At 34.7% G+C, this 20210-nt stretch overlaps 3 protein-coding genes across 5 annotated transcripts; 2 read left to right on the top strand and 1 right to left on the bottom strand.

The window, feature by feature from the left end:
- Nucleotides 1-2: 2 nt before the first annotated feature.
- On the top strand, nt 3-5199 carry LOC108945295 (meiosis-specific protein ASY1-like). The gene is made up of 19 exons (XM_070200569.1): nt 3-33; nt 87-179; nt 402-525; nt 627-696; nt 823-864; nt 1004-1132; nt 1217-1327; nt 1438-1480; nt 1580-1621; nt 1705-1829; nt 1919-1931; nt 2121-2197; nt 2310-2417; nt 3720-3870; nt 3968-4044; nt 4128-4149; nt 4257-4432; nt 4523-4657; nt 4749-5199. Exons 1-19 carry the CDS (start codon nt 3-5, stop codon nt 4800-4802), a joined length of 1623 nt encoding a protein of 540 aa, XP_070056670.1. The 3' UTR covers nt 4803-5199.
- A 768-nt stretch (nt 5200-5967) lies between these two features.
- On the bottom strand, nt 5968-12494 carry LOC104097000 (uncharacterized). 3 transcript variants are annotated; one of them, XM_009603489.4, is made up of 4 exons: nt 12306-12494; nt 8679-8803; nt 7126-7321; nt 5968-6892 (listed from the first exon to the last, which is right to left on the bottom strand). In XM_009603489.4, the coding sequence occupies exons 1-4, from the start codon at nt 12372-12374 to the stop codon at nt 6206-6208; spliced, it is 1077 nt and encodes a 358-aa protein (XP_009601784.1). In that variant the 5' UTR covers nt 12375-12494; the 3' UTR covers nt 5968-6205. The 3 variants fall into 3 exon arrangements, with proteins under 3 accessions (XP_009601784.1, XP_009601783.1, XP_070055757.1); XM_009603488.4 differs by lacking the exon at nt 12306-12494 and adding an exon at nt 10266-10498; XM_070199656.1 differs by lacking the exon at nt 12306-12494 and adding an exon at nt 9264-9394.
- A 1038-nt stretch (nt 12495-13532) lies between these two features.
- Nucleotides 13533-14581, top strand: LOC138909375 (L10-interacting MYB domain-containing protein-like). Its single transcript, XM_070200570.1, has 2 exons — nt 13533-13706; nt 13955-14581. Exons 1-2 carry the CDS (start codon nt 13533-13535, stop codon nt 14579-14581), a joined length of 801 nt encoding a protein of 266 aa, XP_070056671.1.
- The last annotated feature ends 5629 nt before the right edge of the window (nt 14582-20210 follow it).

Genomic DNA, 20210 nt, shown 5'->3' on the forward strand with positions numbered 1-20210 from the left:
GCATGTTGATCTTTGGCTATTTTGTGATACTTTGTCAACTTTTATAATCTGCCATGACAGCTCTTTACATCTCTTTGTTTTTTTAGGTGTTTATGATGCATTTCAGAAGAAGTATCTTAAAACACTCTTGTTCAGCGTGTGCGAAAAAATAGGTGGCCCAATGATCGAGGAATATGCATGTATGACCTCAAAATAGACGGTTGAGTTTGGACTGTATAGATAGTTACATGTTTGCACTGATTAATGATATCACAGGCTATGTATTTCAGCATCTCAGAATAGTATGGCTTGAAACAATGAAAACGCAAAATAATAGCCTTTCTATGTTAATTTTTTATTATTTCTGAAACTATAATCTTGGAGCTTGAGAAAAACTGATACTTCTGGTTCTTTACTTGCAGTTTCTTTCTGTTACTCAAACTCTGACAGCCAAGAAGTGTCAATGAATGTCAATCGCATTGGAATGAAGAAAGGGGGAACACTCAAGTGCAATTCAACCGCTGAAATAACTCCCAATCAGATGAGGTAGTTATATTGATCCATGAAATTCTTGTTCATTGTTTCGTCCCATGCTAGTTGATTTTGGATAGCTAGAACCATTGAGTTAAGAAGTAGCACTGTTTCAGGAGTTCTGCTTGTAAAATGGTCCGTACATTGATTCAGTTGATGAGAACTTTGGATAAGATGCCAGAAGAGGTAAAGCTTTTTGGTATTCCTTAAACGCAGGCTACATTATTCATTAATCATTGATGTTTCATTTTCTCTGAAACTTTCATCTTGTTTCTAATTTCAATTTCTTTTCCTCCTTTCCTGTTTTTTCAGCGAACGATACTGATGAAGCTCCTTTATTATGATGATGTCACTGTATTCCCTTCACTCACTCTTTTTGTCCTTTCCTAACTTCCTCTACTCTTACCATTTTAATATTTTAGTCTCAAATGTCAATTGGCTTGTCAATATACTGGTCAAGTGAAGGTTGGTAACAGAATTGCTGGTTGTGCAGCCTGCTGATTACGAGCCTCCTTTCTTTAGAAGCTGCACTGAAGAGGAGGCTGTTAATCCATGGACTAAAAGTCCTTTGGAAATGGAGGTTGGCAATGTCAATAGCAAGCATTTTGTGTTAGCTCTGAAGGTATGGGGCAGTTATTTCAGGAAGAAGGATATTACAGTTTTCAGTTTAATGCTCATCAATTTGCATTAAGTGGTTTCTGCACAGCTTAAGAGCATTCTTGATCCCTGTGAGGATGAGAATGACAACAATCAAGATATTAGTGTGAGCTTGGGAGCTGATTCCTTCCAGGGTGATGACAGCGAATCTGATAGTGAGGTAGAACGTTATTTCTCCTAGCCTCAATTGTATATAAACCTTGACTGCATTTAGTATCCTCTTAATTTGTTTGCACGGACTAAATTCTGCAATATGATGATATATTTCAGTTCAGTGACTCTGATGATGACCAATACATAGTTGCCCCAATTGGTAATACATATGTCTATACCTGACTGATTTGCTTATATATTTCCTTACCTAAGTACTTCTGAATCACTTAAGTTTAAATAACAAATAATCTCTTCACAGAGAAGCAAGATGCTCAGGATAATGGTAATATGGATGATGAAGGTATTGTTTACTTCCATCAAATGCTGCCAACTTCCTGCTGGACCAAGTGCCAAATACCTCTAATGTGCTATTTGATTTTTCAGATGATACTCAGGATCCAGATGAAGATGAGCAACAATTTGCTAGGCTAAAGGACTGGATCAACTCATACCACCTTGACAAAATTGAAGTGACTGATGTTCTGTCTCATTTCCCTGACATATCAGTGGTAAAAACTCTGATGCTGGTGGTCATTTAAAGTGCCTGTTTCTCTCACAACTTCTGGTCAGTTTACCTAATATGCTATCCTGGTTGCAGGTCTTGGCTGAAGGTAATGGAAGGACATCTTTAACCAAATAAGGAGCATGCTAAACCTATGCTTCATAGAGGAGACCATTGATCAAATAATCTTGGCCCAAAAACGCCATTTAAAAACTAAACTAAGATGAATAAAGCCTATTTTCTAAGTATCAATCTTAAGTAGTTCTACAGCCTCTTCTTCCTTTCAATTTCATTTCAGACATTATAGAAAAGCTTGTTAAGGAAGGCATACTTTCACGTGCTGGCACAGACTGTTACATCATTAACAAGCAAATGGTTTGTTAGCATTTCCTTTACTGGTTAATAGTTTCCATATATATATTTCTTCCATTTGGTCATAATATATACTTTCTGGAATACCGTTATTTCAACTGATACTCAATTGTAGAAATTCAACTATGAGTTCGACATTGTGAAAGAAGAAATTAACGGCCAGAAATACCCAAAAGGCAACCAAACTCAGCATGGCAAGGGTGAAGAATACATGTACATGAAGGTAAGATTTTTCATACTCGGCATTGGCCTGATGATATCTAAGTGGGTGCACGGTATCCTTTTCGAAATGTGTTTTCATGTTATATGAAGCTGCTCTAACTAATAGTTTCTCATCTATTCACTTTGTGTATCTATCTATATATACTCATGGGTTTTGAAAGTTTCCACCTACTATTTGCCCTTTGATTCTTCTTTCTGGAATCGGTCATTCAAATAAAATTGTCAGGTACGGAGCAGGTCATTTTTGTACTGAGTCCTGTTTATAGAGTTTTTATTTTCCTCGTTTCTACATGTTGTGTATCCACCTTGTCAAGGTAAAAAGCTTTTTTCTCTGTGCATGCCATCCCCACCATAACCAAAGTGATGATGAATGCTTCTATTGCTTTTACAAATGGCCACTACCCAATATTATCAGATTAAATGGAAAAAATATAAGTGATTCAGGATGATAAAATGTGAAATGAAGGTTACATTGATGTTCTTAGAAGCTGCATGTACAGAAATGTAGTTCTGATGTAGAAGGTAGAAATACTTTTGGACTTCACTTTAATGGAGATCAAAGAGTCAGAGTGGTTGACCTGACCATTTATCAAGTGCAATTATAATAAAGGTCTGTTGCACTTGGGATAGATTTCTTGGTATCAATCTAGTGTCTTGTTCTGGGAGCTAGAGAATTCGAGATGACATAGGGAGGGATAAGGTGGCGGTCCTGTTAGAGGATCCATGTCTTTTAAGTCAGTGGATGCTGACTTAGTATAAATTTATATACTTTATGAATTCTCAAATATGTGTACAGTTCCAGCTGAATCCAGTGGTTGGACCTGCATCCTCTTCCAACCATCCAGATTCCTGCCTGTCAATGACTCAATGCTAATTTTTTGTCATCCATTGCTAACTTTCCTTCGATTACCCTCCTAATATAAATCAAGAGACAAATTATATTTTGCCTTGATGGTTGATTAATTATTAGAAGGAGCTTTGAATAGCGTTCATACATTTGGCTGTTGTAGACAAAGAATCTTATGATCTGTGATTTTAAAGAAAACTTTAGAGCAAAGGCAGAGACGAATACATTAGATCCTGCCTGAAGCATTTGGAAAGAGTAAACATCCAAATAACATCCGATAGATTGTGGAGAAAGGTTTAGCGTTCTCATTTAGTCAACTAAAGTTCTCAAAGTTATAAGAGGAATAATATTACAGTATCCTATTTTACTAATTGTAAAATTTCTGTTCTGAGATGTATGGAATTTATATGCTAAATTTCTGGAATGCAAGTTTGTAATGGCACTGTCTTGTTTCAGGCTTTGTATCATGCTCTTCCAATGAACTATGTAACTATTAGCAAACTTCAAAGTAAACTAGCAGGAGAAGCAAATCAAACTACTGTGAAGAAGCTACTAAATAAAATGACACAAGATGGCTTTGTTGAGGCTAGCAGCAACCGCAGGCTAGGTACGCACTGGTGAACTTCATTTTTTGGCGTTGCAGGGAGGAGAAAGAAACAGAATATCACTAACCACCATTTGTTATATTGCTTTTGTTATTGCAGGCAAGCGTGTGATCCACTCTGACTTGACTGAGAAAAAACTGGTTGAGGTTAAGAAGGTCTTAGAGAAAGATGCCATGGTAAGAGTCACAAGTTTATATGGGTTCAATAGTTTATGCACTGCAAAAGTTTTAATCAATTTTGAACTATCTTTATTGGTCAGGATGTGGACATGAATAAATCAGGTAATAAGTCCAACAATTTAGAACTTCGGGTAGTGTTTACTCAATTTAATTTATGCTTGTAATCAAGATTAAAACCACAAAAGCTATGACTGCTTTGGTGCTGGCAGAAAATAATCATAGAGATTTATCCACTTGTGGTGCTCTCCGCTCTATTGGATCATACCTCACACGCACAAGAGGCAAATCTGATGCATACCAGAATGGCTCTGTCTTGAGCGATCAGACGGTCTCAAAGAGAAGAGACCACGGAAACAGTGGAAACACCCCTTCAAGCAAGGCAGAGGTTAGTTCATGCTTGAACTGTTTCACTGATCTGAAAAGTTGGTAACTGAAAATTCTTAAGAAATAACTCGTTATATATGACATTATGCAGCCCATACCTACAGGGGAGAGTTTCGTACCTGGGAATGAGAATGCGAAAACATATAGAAGCACAAATCGTGATGAGTTAGAGACAGTTGTCTGTAGCTTATCCAGTCAGGGTAAGCGTAAAAGGAAAGCAAGCATGGTATGCATCAATTTCTCCCAATGAATTTGGGATAAGTTATACTACTTTGAATCCTGAAACTCATTCTTCTTTTTACCTTTGTTGTCTGCAGGTAAAAGATCCTATTCCTCAGTATGTAAGACGCCAAAAATCTCAAATTGCTTGAAGGTTCATGACATGGATACTCAATTAGTAACATCTCTTGGTAGTTTCCTTAGTAGTTTCTTTAAATCCAAGCAGTGATATATTAGTTTCATCTATAAGTATGATAGTGCGAGGAACTAGATATATTAGTTTCATCTAAATCTACTTGACAGAGTATACCGGTGCACATGATACAGTAGTCAACAAAAAGTAATGTTTCACTTAACTCAAATATATATGTTATGCAACCTCCAAATTCAAGTTCACAGATGTACTTCCCCTGGCTTGATATGTTGGTTTTGAAAGGAGAGGGAAGTAAGGGAGCTTTTGTTTCCATCCAGTGACTAAAGTAGATTGTTTTAGTTTGCTGAAGATGTTAAGATTTATGTCATTCTATAGTTATCTTCACTATTGAGCACAGACGTCAACCTTTTACGTATTTTTTCCCCTTTTAACTGAAATTCAATTTACAATTTGTTTGATTCAACTTTTCCGAAAAACAATTTCGCTTAGTTTGATCCATTTGCGGTTTGAGATCAGTACTCAGTAGTAGCACTCATATAAAGCATGATTAGGTGCAGCCAACAGAAAATTTTATTGCATGATGGTTACTGATCGCGTCTATCAAAAGAAGTCTAACTTTGACAAATTACTATTTCGTCTAATTTATAGCAGGCAATTGAAAAGGAAAAAAGGAAAACCATTAGGGTCACAAGATCAGATGTTGACAATGGAAGCAGAATTGTGCCCTTTCTCTTAAAATCTCTCGTAACCTAATTATCGTACTCCTTGAATATAGTTTTGGCGTGGCAAGCAGTATTTTTTAAGAATGGTATTTTGTCCACGCGAAGCTTCACGCACTATCTTACTTTACCAATTAGAATCAATCCAGTTCCCTGCTAAAATGTTTGAGGGTTAATACTCTGCTCCACTTCCTGGGTTATTTATTATCTTAAATTGAAAATTCCAGTTCAGCGCCTCCCTCAGAGCTCCATGGGAATTAGAACTTGTCTAAAATCCATATTCAGATAAGAATTGGTTAAATTTAATGTTTTCGTATTGATCACCTTCATTAATTGTCAATCTCTAAGACAATTGTGCGATTGACCATTACCATTATGAGATTGTTAAAGCCGTATAAAAGCTCAAGCTTTAGGGCAGATGGTAACTTAATACACCAAATAATATGCTGGAAGTTGTTTCCATTCAATACAACCACAAAATCATCAAATGACAAGTCCAAAAACTCTCATACAATTGCTATTCTTAAGAAAGAGTCTAAAGAAAACAGATAAAAACACCTTCAGTTGATATGTGGATCCACCTTTTTTATTTACACATGAAGCTACACAAGAGTACCTTTTTCTGAAGCATATAAATCCTTATACATTCATAAATTTCAGATCTCTAAAAGTACCTTATTCTTTAAATAAGTAGCGGAATTGCAGGTCTTTCCTCTGCAAAGTTGCACAGTTTTCCAGAAGCTGCCAATAATAGCAATGGGACGGAAAGGAAGAGTACCAGCCAGGATCCCAGTGGTAATATTTTCATGATCATGCACATGTAGGAGACATAATACATAAATACTGCCATCTGAGTCCACGGTTTCAATGGTAAACTAGGCAGAATGGACATAACAATAGCCAATGATGCTACAAAACCTATTGAGTTAAATAATATGAATGAAGAAATGATGGGGGAATCTCTTATATATTGGACTATTCGACCTGTATCACCGTCATAGATGTGATTAGCCTTGGCAATGAAGTAAGGCAAGTGAGAAACTGCTGTATGCATTACAGTAGCTAATAGAGTAGCCACAAGTGATAGAACACATTCGTCCTTTACATTGAGGGCAGCATTAGTATTTAATCGTGATCTCCCCTTCTCATTCCTGGAAGAATGTACAGCAGAGCAGTTGCAGTCATTCTTTTCTAGGTCTTTGAACTTGCCAACTCCAGCCAGCTTAGGGATCTTCTCTTCTCTCGTGTTGCTATAACTAAAAGGAGGTAGATGATGCAAGCATTTAAAAGTGTTAGCTATGTACGATCTGAAAGATCCGACACCCGAAAACATGGTGACTTCTGGCTCACCAACACGTGCCAGCAAATTCTGTATTGATACAAATGTGTAAAATATGAGTAGCTTTCTAAGGTAACTAATATAAATTCCCCACCCCTCTACTTACTAATTGAAAGAACACACCCTTTATATATAAAATTATAAATCAAGAAAAATCCTCGCAAGAGTAATAAGAGTGAGAAGAACCACCACAGAAACAAAAAAAATTATTTATGAAGCAGGAAACTGAGCAACAAATCTTTCCAGTAATAAGGTGCATCTACCTTCTCAAAAGGCCCATGGTACATCAAGGCAAAAGGAGGATGACACAAAGAAGCAAGATTGTCTTGAGCAGCATCTGTTGTAGGAGTAGAACGTTTCTCTGCCTCCAGGACTCCAGGACGCTTCATTTCCTCCTCAAAGTTGCAGGAGGGAGCAACTAATCGAGGTTCACGTGATGAACCTCCCACTCCCGATGAACTAAAGAACACAAGAAAATCAATTCAATAAAAGGATACAAATGGAAGGGTTAAAAACACCCTTTAGAAAATCAAAATGGCAAAATAGTATAGATTAGCAATGCACACAACCGCTAGTAATCTTTGTCATGTCAGCGAATTTCAATATCTAAGTGCATGTACAACTAGGCCGCGCTCCAGAAATTGCAAAAAACAGTGTTGTCAAAAGCGAAAAGCGCAAAAAAGCGCTAAAGCCCTGCTGGGGCTTAAAGCAGGGCTTGACTAAAAAAAGCGCAATAAGGAGAAAACTGCTTAATATGCGAAGATATGAAAAGATAAAGTCATACTTAAGTCTTAATATGAAAGCTAAACCCATACATAAGTGTTAATATGAAATTCTAAACCATACTACTTCTAATCACTAATATAATCATATTCTTCTATGTAATTTTTCTCAGAAGGGTGACCCTCATCGGTATCACTCGACTTATATCCTTCAAGAAAGAGCCATACGATTTGTGAAAGAGGTATGACAGTTGTGTTGTTTGCACTGAGAGAACAATGAATGCAGTTCATAGTACAATTTGATCGCATCACAACCATAATAATGAAAAGAGAAAGACATGAAGAGGAAGAAGAGGACAACAGTAGGTTTTAATCTATGAGCAACATCAATTATTTTGAGTGCCAGATATCTATAATAACAAGGAAACACATTTTTCCCTGGATAAATATCTATGTGAGGGAACTTTATGATGCCTCACATAAGACAAGAATGTAGAACTATTCGTGTGCAACATAACAAGCAGAGAACTAGAAACCTGAACCAGCAACCAGCTTGATCCTTATTGTACTTTTGAGAAATTCTATTGGGAAAATGCATCTTATCCATATGTAGAAGAACAATGCTTTGAACATTTCGTTTTGAAAAAGATGATTTGAGCTTGTGCTGGAAAGCACCAGGTTACCCTAAAGTCTCCAAGTTAGTTGTGGCTGATGAGTGTTGGAAGTGTACAGTGAAGACATGATTTCCGGAAGAAACCATATCCTCAAGCCCCAAAAAGTTGAGCGGAGATGCACAATATTAAAGCCAGAAACAATAAGAGGGAAAAAGATTGCTCTATCAAACCTGAGGAATTGGTGTGATGGGAATAATATGGAGAGAAAAAAAAACTCTAAGAACAGTATAACTTTGTTTTGATTCAATTTGCTTGAATGAGAAACTAACAAACACAAAACGCTCACATATAGACAACCAGAGTACATTAAGAAGTATGAGAAGTATGACAGGTAAAAACAAAAATTGAAAGATACAAAAAGTAATTAAAAAAGACAAAAAAATTAACTAACATAGAAAGATCACAGGGTATTAAAAATACCTCAAGCTCGGATCACCAAGAAGTGCATCATTTCCCAATTGTGGAGAATTAACAGATGCTGCTGCCCCACCCTCATTTCCGATGTAGGAAAGCTGAATTGCTTCCTCAAGATTCCAGCTTGTTGCCTGCCACACAGAATATTTACAATCCACCTTATACAAACTAGGTTCAAAAAATTACCAAAATGAAGAAAAGTCATCAATTTCAATTGCACGATAATTCAATATTCTGCATAGGCCCCTGATGGAAACAGGATTCAACAAGAGCCAACAAATAGCCAAAATCAAGCAAAGGTCAATGTCATCAGTAGCAACAAAACCCTCTACCTACCCAGCATTTCATTACCTGCTTACTTACCCACCCATCGACGTATGTTATTACCAAGACATGAAATAAATGTCTCTCCACGCCCCAACAACTAAAAAAATCACAAACTAAGTTGTCGACAAAGCTTGAGAAAATAAATTTGTGTGATATAGCGTCAGAAGGCCAAAGAGCTCAGGAAAACGGTTCCGGCCTGTGTGTGTTGCGTTCTATGGACAGAAAGGAAATCAAGATGATTTGAGGATAAAACTACTACTGCACATTGGATGAAATACAGATTCCTGTGTCAGCTAGCCTTTTGGTGCAAATTTCAGATGGGTATGAAATTCGCAACATGATAGATTTCATTAGCTCGCGACAAGAATAGAATCTTTTGTTTAAAGGTTATCCCCTTCTCTTGTTTCATCACAGGGGAATGCACACTTTTGTACCGGCTAATCACCATCTTGGTGTCTGGTTTTATTCTATTAATAACATCTCTTATTTACTGATAAAGAAACAAAGGGAAGGGCTCAATTAATATAACAGCAAACAAAAGTACAAAGTCTAATGTACAAGTCTCATCCATCTATTTCCTGTGCTAAAAGTTGAACATGCTTTGCCAAACAAAAAGAAACCCCAAAATTCATTTAGCTTCCACAGGATTGACATCATCTCATATTCTAGTAACAAGATAGAATGTAAAATTGGACATACATCGTGATTCATGACATAAAATCTAGACCCCAAAGGGGCTAAATTTTCTATTTTTCATAACGGTTATGTCCGGACCAGGTTGTACGCACCTCAACTACTCCACATGCATCCTTCCACTAGTACATGCCCCAAAGTCTTAGGTGGCTGGGAAGTAATCAAGCCATCCCTTCGGTGCAAAGCTCAAATCTTTTATTTTTTAATAAGTAAATTCTTTTTTATAAAGCTTGGATCTTTAAATCAAAAGATTTAAATTAAAAAAAACGAGAACAAACACAAAAGCTCAAAAAATTAATTTAATTTCTCAACACGATAATGCCCAAAAAAAACACTCTTTAACTCCAACTTTAAATACATAGTAGAGAAAAGGTTTGATACAAATATATAATTATGCTAGCACACTACTCTCTTTAACACCCGAACTAATACCTAGTTAAAAAATTAAAACACGCACACACTCAGAGTACATCCACACACATAATTAGAACTTAAATCCTGGATATGCTACTATACATAAAGCAAAAAAACATATATAGTGATATTTATAACAAAAGGAATATTTTTTAGAACCTGGAGGAACTGTCGGGCAGTATTGGCGTTTTGACCAACGGCGATTTCAAGGAAAGACGAAACTAACATCTGCTGGTCCGTCGCAGAAATTACGCCGTCCATTGCTTCTCTCCTCTGAGTGTTCCGGCTGTTACTTTTTGTAGAAAGAGAAAGTTGAAACCCTAATTCTGATGAATTTTACTCTCTGTAGATTTGTTTCCACACCGCACCGAATGATATATATAAATAAGTCTGGTTCGTTCCTTCTCCGGCTCAGAAAAGGAATTAATATTATCATGTTTAATTTACATATACATCCACTGAGTTTTGTTCTAATTACAGAAAGCTCCTTTCTAGTTTTTTTTTCCATACCATTGTAAATTTGTAGGAATAAATTTAGGCAGAATAACTAAAAGCCCTCCTATATTTGGCAAAATTTAATTCAGTTGACACTAAATTTTATGTTGTTCTAATTACCCCCTAAATTTGAATGTGTGTTACCATTTATCCCATTGACCTCACCTAATGGAAATTTTGTGATACGTGGCAATCTTGAAATAAAATACATTTTTATCCTTTTAAATTCGTTAATTTTTTATCATCTTTTACGGACTAGATTTGTTTAGAAACATGAATAGAATTCTATTATTTAGTCTAAAAGATTTCATCTAACTAAAAATAATAGAGTTTCAAGTTTCAACCCGTTTTATTTTTTAATTTGACTCAAGAAATAAATAAATAAAATCATTGCATCTAAAGAAAAAATACAGAAAAATACACAGTTTAAACTTCATTTTTTTCTAAACCTTTTTAATTTAGAAAAAAATAATAAAGTTTCAACCAATTCTTTTTTTACTGATTTAACACACACACACACACAAAAAAAAAAAGGGTAACTGAGATACTGTTACCTCATGCGATCTTGGCCACAACCCTTATATGGAGAATTTACTTTACCTATGTTGGCAATGGAGGTAAACAATTTTTAGGAGAATATTGAAGGCACGGGGAAATAAGTAAGGAAAAATCATGCTTAGAGTTCAATAAAATAAATTATGCAATAATCTATCTATCTATCTATATCTATACTATATTAAAAATACGAAAACCCCTAAAGAAATAGTGTTTGCCTTTTTACTCTCAATAAGTATTATTTATGTTGAATAAATTGTAATTGCGTGTATATTTATTTTTGTCAAGTCCAAGTTAGAATTAAATATTAAATTGTCATCTGTTATAAATAAAATTGTATTTAAGATGAATGTCTATATTTAGAGAGATTTTAGTGTTTGTTACTTGGTGGCTAAGTCATTTTTCCCTATAAATAGAGAGGTTCTAATCCATTGTAATTCATAACAAATCAATAAGAATTTTTTCTTTCTACTTTTCTCTGCAATATTCATCTTATTCTTTTATTGTTTTATAGCACGTTATCAACACGAGACTTCAACCAATTGAGTAAAGACTTTGGGATACGTCTTTACTCATAATATCGAGCATAATAATTGTCAATTATTCCATGAACCTCCTTAAGTAAATTTTCTATTTTTCATAACGGTTATGTCCGGACCAGGTTGTACGCACTTCAACTACTCCACATGCATCCTTCCACTAGTACATGCCCCAAAGTCTTAGGTGGCTAGGAAGTAATCAAGCCATCCCTTCGGTGCAAAGCTCAAATCTTTTATTTTTTAATAAGTAAATTCTTTTTTATAAAGCTTGGATCTTTAAATCAGAAGATTTAAATTAAAAAAACCGAGAACAAACACAAAAGCTCAAAAAATTAATTTAATTTCTCAACACGATAATGTCCAAAAAAACACTCTTTAACTCCAACTTTAAATATATAGTAGAGAAAAGGTTTGATACAAATATATAATTATGCTAGCACACTACTCTCTTTAACACCCGAACTAATACCTAGTTAAAAAAATTAAAACACGCACACATTCAGAGTACATCCACACACATAATTACAACTTAAATCCTGGATATGCTACTATATATAAAGCAAAAAAACATATATAGTGATATTTATAAAAAAGGAATATTTTTTAGAACCTGGAGGAACTGTCGGACAGTATCGGCGGTTTGACCAACGGCGATTTCAAGGAAAGACGAAACTAACATCTACTGGTCCGTCGCAGAAATTACGTCGTCCATTGCTTCTCTCCTCTGAGTGTTCCGGCTGTTACTTTTTGTAAAAAGAGAAAATTGAAACCCTAATTATGATAAATTTTACTCTCTGTAGATTTGTTTCCACACCGCACCGAATGATATATATAAATAAGAGGGTGTTTGGGTGGGCTTAAAAGCTGGTGCATATTTTGGCTTAATTTGGTGTTTGCTTAACATCTAAGTGCTTTTAAGTTAGGGCGCTCTTAAGCCAAAACAAGCTAAAAGCCATAACTTTTTTCGTTTTTACCATCCCTTAAATTATTTTTTAAACCCCCAAATACCCTTCCCTCGTTAAAACCCTAACTACGACTCTTTTCTTTTCTCAATCAATCTTGACGTTTTCCTTCTGCTCTCACTCGAGCTCACAATCTCTTCCTCATTTGGAGATAAAAGTCTGCGTGCAGTAAAGAAACTTGGAGGTTGAGTTGCTTGGTAGACAACGTTGTTGATCAGTTTAAGGTAAGGTCCTATCTTTTACTTTGGTTTTATTTCGTTTTAAGATCATGATGAGATATTAGTGATTCACTAACCAAAAAATTGTGTCCGTTCTTTTTTCTTTTGTTACTTAAAGAAAGTTCAATATGAATGGTTGAAGCAATTTAACGTTGCATGGATGAATAATTGCAATGTTATGGTATATCTTTGTTTTTATTATATATCAGCCATAAGATCACTATAGTCTTGAGTATATTGTTGTCATTATTTTCAAGGGAAGATATAGATTGTTTATCTACAAATTCTTCCGTTAATTAGATTGAGGTGCAAGTGTATTGCTCTATCGTTGATGACTGGTTATATGTCAGGATTTTATTTGAAGTATGGAAGAATGTGGCAACATGCACTTTAGGAGGTTGAAATTATCATTATTTTTGTCGGAAAAAAAAAAGAGGAAGTTCTTATTATTGGCATCCTGTGGATGCTCTATTTACAAAAGAACATTAGTCAATCATTACATGTAGCTTCTATTCACAATCTAAGAATTGTAGAAGCTATTATTTTCTATTTCCTTTTATGATGAAATATTTCTATTTATTTACTTCTTAGGTTAGAATATCATCGTACAGAGCTTACGAAGAATGTTTATTTTCTTCAGATTGTTAACATTCAAACATGTCAGAAAATTTTACCGGACGAAATAATGCTAAGTGGGGTGATGATGTCCATATTAAATTTGTTGAGTTGTGTGAACAAGAGATAAGAAAAGGAAATAGACCTAATACTTATTTGTCTAGAAAAGGATGGAAAAATATGGTTAATGAGTTTAATAAGAAGACCGGAAGAATCGTATGATAAAAAACAAATAAAAAATCATTGGGATTATATGAAAGCCGAATGGACTCTTTTTAAGCAGCTGATGAAGGGGGAGACAGGGTTAGGATGGGATGAAAACAAAAAAATAATTGTTGCGAATGATGATTGATGGGAGCAAAAAATTAAGGTACAAATCTCACGCCCTTCTATATGTCTTTTTTAAAGTATTTCATTGTTAATCTTTATTATTTTCTTAAGTTAATTAATAATTTATGTTACAGGAGAATGCTAAATACAAAAAATTTAGGAATAAAGATCTTTCTCTTATATGGTTTCGATATGATGCGTTGTTTCCTGATATCGTTGCCACTGGAGAGAGAGCACGAGCAGCAAGCCAAGAACAGATGTCGGGGATTGGATTAGATTTAGATGATGAAATAAATAATTTTTATGGTTATGATCAGGGTGAACAATTTGGTAACCTTAATGATGAGAAGAGTGACGATAGCGATGATATCTTGCAACATGCACATTCTGTTAGGTTTCCTGAGCCATCATTAAAAAAACTAAAGTCAATTGATGGCGTTGGTACTAGCAGTCAAGGGAAAAAGAGTAAGGCAAAGTATGGTGCTGTATCACTAAAACATGATATACACTCCCTACTTGAGATGGTGTCTAACAAAAGTAGCGCTACATCTCTTACAACATCAGAGGCCACTATCGAGAAGTGTATTGACTTGTTGGTAACTATTACTGGCATTTCTGAGGGGAGCGAAATTTTCAACTTCTCTTTAAACCTTCTTGTTAAGAAAGAGACACGAGAGATATTTTCCAAGCTATATGCTGATGAAGCTCGAAAATCTTGGTTGGAGTATAACTATCAATCATACTTGAAGAAGCAACAATAATATGTTATACATATTGCATTTCTGAAACTAGTTATTTGATGTTGTTTCATATACTTTCATGGTTAAATTTCTTACTGTTTCATGTTTAGACTTTATGTTTTTTGGTTTAAACATTTTTTATTATTATGTTTTATTAAATAAATGATTTCATTTTATTTCGCTATGGCCCATGGTTACTATTTTTTATTATTTTATTTTCAGTTAAATGGAAAATTGGGACATTAATAACATGATATCCAATTATCTAAATGATTGGGACATTAGCAACTTTGTATCCTGTTATCCAAATGATCTGCTAGATGATGGAGAGAAAGAAAATGAAATGCAAGAAGAATCGGAGAAACTTCAAAATGAGCAAGACAAGAAGGAATGGGATGCATTATGTGTAATAACAGGTAAGTGTATCTTGATGTATTACGAGAAATACATATGCAAGATACCTTGCCGTACATCTAAGCGCACCAGATATATTTTTATTCAAGAGATATTACATGGAAATGAGAAGCGTTGCTATGAGAATTTTCGAAGTATTTTGTGAATTTATGCCAAGATTTAACAGACAAATGTGGTATTCAACCCACACGTGGAATGTCTGTGTACGAGAAGCTAGGCATGTTTCTTATGATTTGTGCACATGTGCCGGAAATCGATTGATACAAGAGATATTTCAACACTCAGGAGAAACAATTCATATGCACATTTATAGTGTTCTAAAGTCCATTGGTGAGCTCGCAAGAGATATTATTAGGCTGCAATTGAATTATAATGATGGTGTAGGAGATCACAAGCCATATAATCGACGATATCTCCCTTTCTTTAAAGTAAGTGATAATTTTAAATAACTAGTTTTACATTATAGCTCAAAATTTTAATATTGCAAATTTATATTATATTTTTGTATTTAAATATTTACAGGATTGTATTGGAGCACTTGATGGTACACATGTGAAAGCAAGATTACCGTGAGGCCAAGAGATACCTTATATAGGGCGTAAAGGTTATCCAACTCAAAATATTCTTGCCGTTGTCGACTTTAATATGTGTTTTACATTTGCATGGGCTGGTTGGGAATGAGCAACTCATGACAGCCGTATATTTGGTGAGGCACTTCGTAGATCAGAGCTTAACTTTCCACACCCATTGGGAAACAAATATTACCTAGTTGATGCAGGGTATCCACATATGAAGGGATATATGGCTCCATATAAAGGGGCTGATGTGAGATACCACCTAGCAGATTTTTGTCGAGGTGTGACACGATAATTGCGAGCACCAAGAGGAAGGAAAGAAAAATTTAATTATTTGCATTCTTCATGTAGAAACATTGTGGAGTGTACATTTGGGGTATGGAAAGCGAGGTGGTCTATTTTGCGAGATATGCATTATTACGATATTGATATCCAGAGGGATATCGTCATTGCTATTATGGCCATTCATAATTATATTAGAAAGAAATGTAAGTTGGATGATGCGTTTCTAACAGCTGAGGATGAGAGATATATTCCATCTGTTGATCATGATGTTGGCACATTTATGGGTGCTAATAGCGCAAACGTAGAAAATGTGGAAAATCAAAGTGATAACATTTGGATGGCTACTCGTGACGTGATTGCTGATTATATTTGGCAATATGCTGAACGCTTGTGATTTCTATACGATATTTGGCATTAGCTATTTTCAATTTTGCGTTGGACATTTTACCAGGCATAGATACAGCTCTAGATGTTTTGGTCATGGTTCTCTAATAATGGAGTAATTGAGCGATTTGATTCAATCCAAGTGTCTTGATAGGGCCGTGACAATATTGTCACTCTGGATGCCTTTTTTGTTTGGCTTTTATGTAACAAATTCAAGTTGTGCTGTTGAGACGACTCTTTATTGTATATTTCGAAAACAAACATAATGCTTTTATTAAAAATACTTTATAAAATAATTTATAATCTTATAAAAATAATCTATAACCTAAAGTTAATTGAGACATAACTTAATTTGTGTTTGAATTAATTTGAAATTTAAAATATTGCAATAACAAGCTCATTTTTCGCTTAACAATTCTAAGGCTATTTCAGTCATCTTAATAGAAAAAGAACTTTTCAGCACTTTTTACCAAACACATCAGCGGCTTACTTTCAGCTCCAGCTCTTTTATCCAAACACATAGCTGCTTAATTACAAATTCAGTTCCAGCACTTAAAAAGTGCTTTTAAGTACTTACTGCTTAAAAGCTACTTAAATGCAGCTAACCCAAACGGGCTCTAAGTCTGGTTCGTTCCTTCTCCGGCTCAGAAAAGGAATTATTATTATCATGTTTAATTTACATATACATCCACTGAGTTTTGTTCTAATTACAAAAAGCTCCTTTCTAGTTTTTTTTCCGGAAAAGGGTCTGATTTACCCTTCTACTATCAAAAATAGGCCTTATTTATCCTCCGTTTAATTTTTTTATCAAATATGTCCCTACCGTTGTACATTAAGTGCATATATATCCCTTATACGTTAAAAACGCCCTCACAACTTTTAAAAGCCATGTGGCATCTCATTATTGGATCAACTGGTCTGCCCCATTTTTTATTTCAAACCCACCCGATCCAACCTGTTAAACTACACTCATTAGTAAAAATTCTTTTTTTTAATCTTACTATCTCGTTCTCTGTCTATCTCTTCTCTCATAAAGAGAGCAAAATCTAGGATTTACTCTGAGAAAAATAAATCGTCAATTGCAAAGTCTTTCTCTGCCACTTGCTTTCTTCTTAACTTCATACATTGGGTTGTGAAGGTTTTCCACCGTATCGAATTTTTTCATGTCAGAAAGTAGTTCTTCATCAAGGAGGAGGTGCCATTGTGGGAAAATTGCCAACCGCTTCACTTCAACGACTCCATATAATCCCGGAAGGAGATTCTTTAAGTGTCCTACACCTGATGTATGTATTATTTCTTTATTCTGTTTCCATTTGATTTTTTTGATAATTTAATCCCTTTATTTAATCCCCCCCTCCCCCGTATTAGTGGTTCATAATTGCAAGTTGTATGCTTTGTGTTGGTAGATAAGCTCGTGCGGTTATTGGGAATGGCAAGATGATGTGTTACCAGATTGAGCGCTCATTACAATTAACAATTTGAATTACAAATTGGATGCGGCTAATGTTATACTCAACTATATGAAGTCGACATTGGATGCGATTATTCTTGAAATGGACAGATTAAAGGAAATAGTGGATGTCCTGAAGGCTTAAAAGAAGTCGAAAGTGAATAAAGCCCGTCAATTGAAAGAGAAAGTCCTAAATATGAAGATCTTCATTATGATTTCATGGAAAATATTTATAGGATTTGTTGCCACAATGTTAATGAACTGAAATTGATATATTAAGTGCAACTTTTGAAGTTAGTGTATTGGTACTTCTTTTGTAAACAGTGAAGTGTTGTAGTGATGTTTTAATATTGTTCTCTGTATTTTCTAGTGAATGTGTTGCTTTGTTGCAAATTTCTAAGTAGACAGAGAACTATGATTTTCTTTTCATGTATCGCTTTCTGTAGGATAAATTTAAATAGTGTTTAGATGAAGTATGGTAATTGATACTAGCATTTACCAAAAGAGCATAACACTATGACAAACAAGAAAGAACTCTATCTTTAACAAACTTCAACTAAAATCAGTTTTATGGATTGTTGGATGCATAACTACATATTGCTTAACCTAGCAAGCTTGAAAATTCAGTTTGATGAACTGTTGGATGTAAAATTATAACCCCCAAAAACTTACAGACCCTTGGTCATAATACGACCTCCAATTTACCAGCAAATTAAACAAAAAAACAGTTTAATTATACTGTCATAATGCAGTAACTACAAGCCCAAAAACAAACAACGAAAAAACTTCAACTACCACACATCATTTGTTTCCCTTCCTTGGCATCAACTTCTCAATTCTTTGCCTACTTTGCATTTTCAATTGTCTTCCAATAATAGCAATTTTTTCATTCCATGTGACTCTGCCTGGAGAGTAAGGAAGATTTGATGGAACACTTAAACCATTATGATCATCTTTGAATGCAATTATCCTTGATCCTGAAGGTTGTGATGGTTGTTGTCTCTGTTGAAGCCTTGTTTTTTCCTCTGACACAACCATAGGCCTTATAGCTGGTTCTATTTCGGGTTCTGGATGCTCAAAAGCAGGAAATGAACTGCTTGAACTCTCACTATAGACGCTCGGTGTAAGCATGAAAATCAACTCTGGGCCTTGACTTGCTTGACTACGTTGGGGTGCAGTAAGGTAGATATCTTCATGTGAATGTTGCCCCCCCTTCTTCATATTCATCGAGCAGTTTTTGCCTTTTGTCCTTATTGGGTGACTATTAAACAAGTTAGAGAAGTTAGTTAAATTCATTAGTGAGTGAATAAAATTACTAAATTAATTCTTACCTTGTCACATACCCTAGCATTATGCTTTGTCTCTCCAGAGTTGTTGCATGTCATAACTCTTCCCTTCCTAGAAACTCCCCATTCACCTTGCCTCTTGATTGCTTCATCTTTTTGCCTTGTTCTCTTGATTTTAGGCCTCTCATCCAACTTGACTAACTCGGGTCGTTTCATTGCTTGAGATTCTTTCACTTTCCAAAAAATTTCACCCCTGGCCGGTTGTAGTTTGTGTTTATAAGTAAGCATGTATGCTTATTTGCTATACCACCAATTTATTTCCTTCAAAGGATCTATTTTCTTGTATTGGATGGATTTAATTGCATGGGGGCATGGAATTCCAGTGAGATCCTAGACCCTACATGTGCATCTCTTCATAGCCATATTGACATTGTGCCTATCTCCCTCTTTTGTGAATTCATATCCAAATTCACCATTGGAGATAGTAACACATTTATTAGCTATCTTCAAGTACTAATTGTATACTTCATGCTATGTGGACTGAATTTGAATATGTGTTACCATTTATCCCATTGACCTCTCCTAATGGAAATTTTGTGATACGTGGCAATTTTGAAATAAAATACATTTTTGTCCTTTTAAATTCGTTAATTTTTTATCATCTTTTACGGACTAGATTTATTTAGAAACATAAATAGAATTCTATTATTTAGTCTAAAAGATTTCATCTAACTAAAAATAATAGATTTTCAAGTTTCAACCCGTTTTGTTTTCTAATTTGACTCAAGAAATAAATAAAAACAGTCATTGCATCTAAAGAGAAAATACAGAGAAATACACAGTTTAAACTTCATTTTTTTCTAAACTTTTTTTATTTAGAAAAAAATAATAAAGTTTAAACCAATTCTTTTTTTACTGATTTAACACACACATACACACAAAAAGGTTATTGAGATACAGTTACCTCATTCGACCATGGCCACAACCCTTATATGGAGAATTCACTTTATCTATGTTGGCAATGGAGGTAAACAATTTTTATGAGAATATTGAAGGCACAGGGAAATAAGTAAGGAAAAATCATGCTTAGAGTTCAGTAAAACAAATTATGCAATAATCAATCTATCTATCTATATCTATACTATATTAAAAATACGAAGACCCTTAGAGAAATAGCGTTTGCCTTTTTACTCTCAATAAGTATTATTTATGTTGAATAAATTGTAATTGTGTGTATATTTATTTTTGTCAAGTCC

Source organism: Nicotiana tomentosiformis, chromosome 4 (genome assembly GCF_000390325.3).
Source record: "Nicotiana tomentosiformis chromosome 4, ASM39032v3, whole genome shotgun sequence".
NCBI lineage: Eukaryota > Viridiplantae > Streptophyta > Magnoliopsida > Solanales > Solanaceae > Nicotiana > Nicotiana tomentosiformis.

What these genes read in the sequence shown, in the direction of transcription:
- LOC108945295 (XM_070200569.1), top strand. Translation starts at nt 3, where the DNA reads ATGTTGATCTTTGGCTATTTTGTGATACTTT. An exon ending in TTTATTATGATGATGTCACT is followed by an intron (nt 865 to 1,003) that starts GTATTCCCTTCA and finishes CTGGTTGTGCAG; the next exon opens with CCTGCTGATTACGAGCCTCC. An exon ending in ACAGCGAATCTGATAGTGAG is followed by an intron (nt 1,328 to 1,437) that starts GTAGAACGTTAT and finishes GATATATTTCAG; the next exon opens with TTCAGTGACTCTGATGATGA.
- LOC138909375 (XM_070200570.1), top strand. Translation starts at nt 13,533, where the DNA reads ATGTCAGAAAATTTTACCGGACGAAATAATGCTAAGTGGGGTGATGAT. An exon ending in ATAAGAAGACCGGAAGAATC is followed by an intron (nt 13,707 to 13,954) that starts GTATGATAAAAA and finishes TTTATGTTACAG; the next exon opens with GAGAATGCTAAATACAAAAA.
- LOC104097000 (XM_009603488.4), bottom strand. Translation starts at nt 10,367, where the DNA reads ATGGACGGCGTAATTTCTGCGACGGACCAGCAGATGTTAGTTTCGTCT. An exon ending in CTTGGTGATCCGAGCTTGAG is followed by an intron (nt 7,322 to 8,678) that starts GTATTTTTAATA and finishes TGTGTTCTTTAG; the next exon opens with TTCATCGGGAGTGGGAGGTT. An exon ending in ACCATGGGCCTTTTGAGAAG is followed by an intron (nt 6,893 to 7,125) that starts GTAGATGCACCT and finishes GTATCAATACAG; the next exon opens with AATTTGCTGGCACGTGTTGG.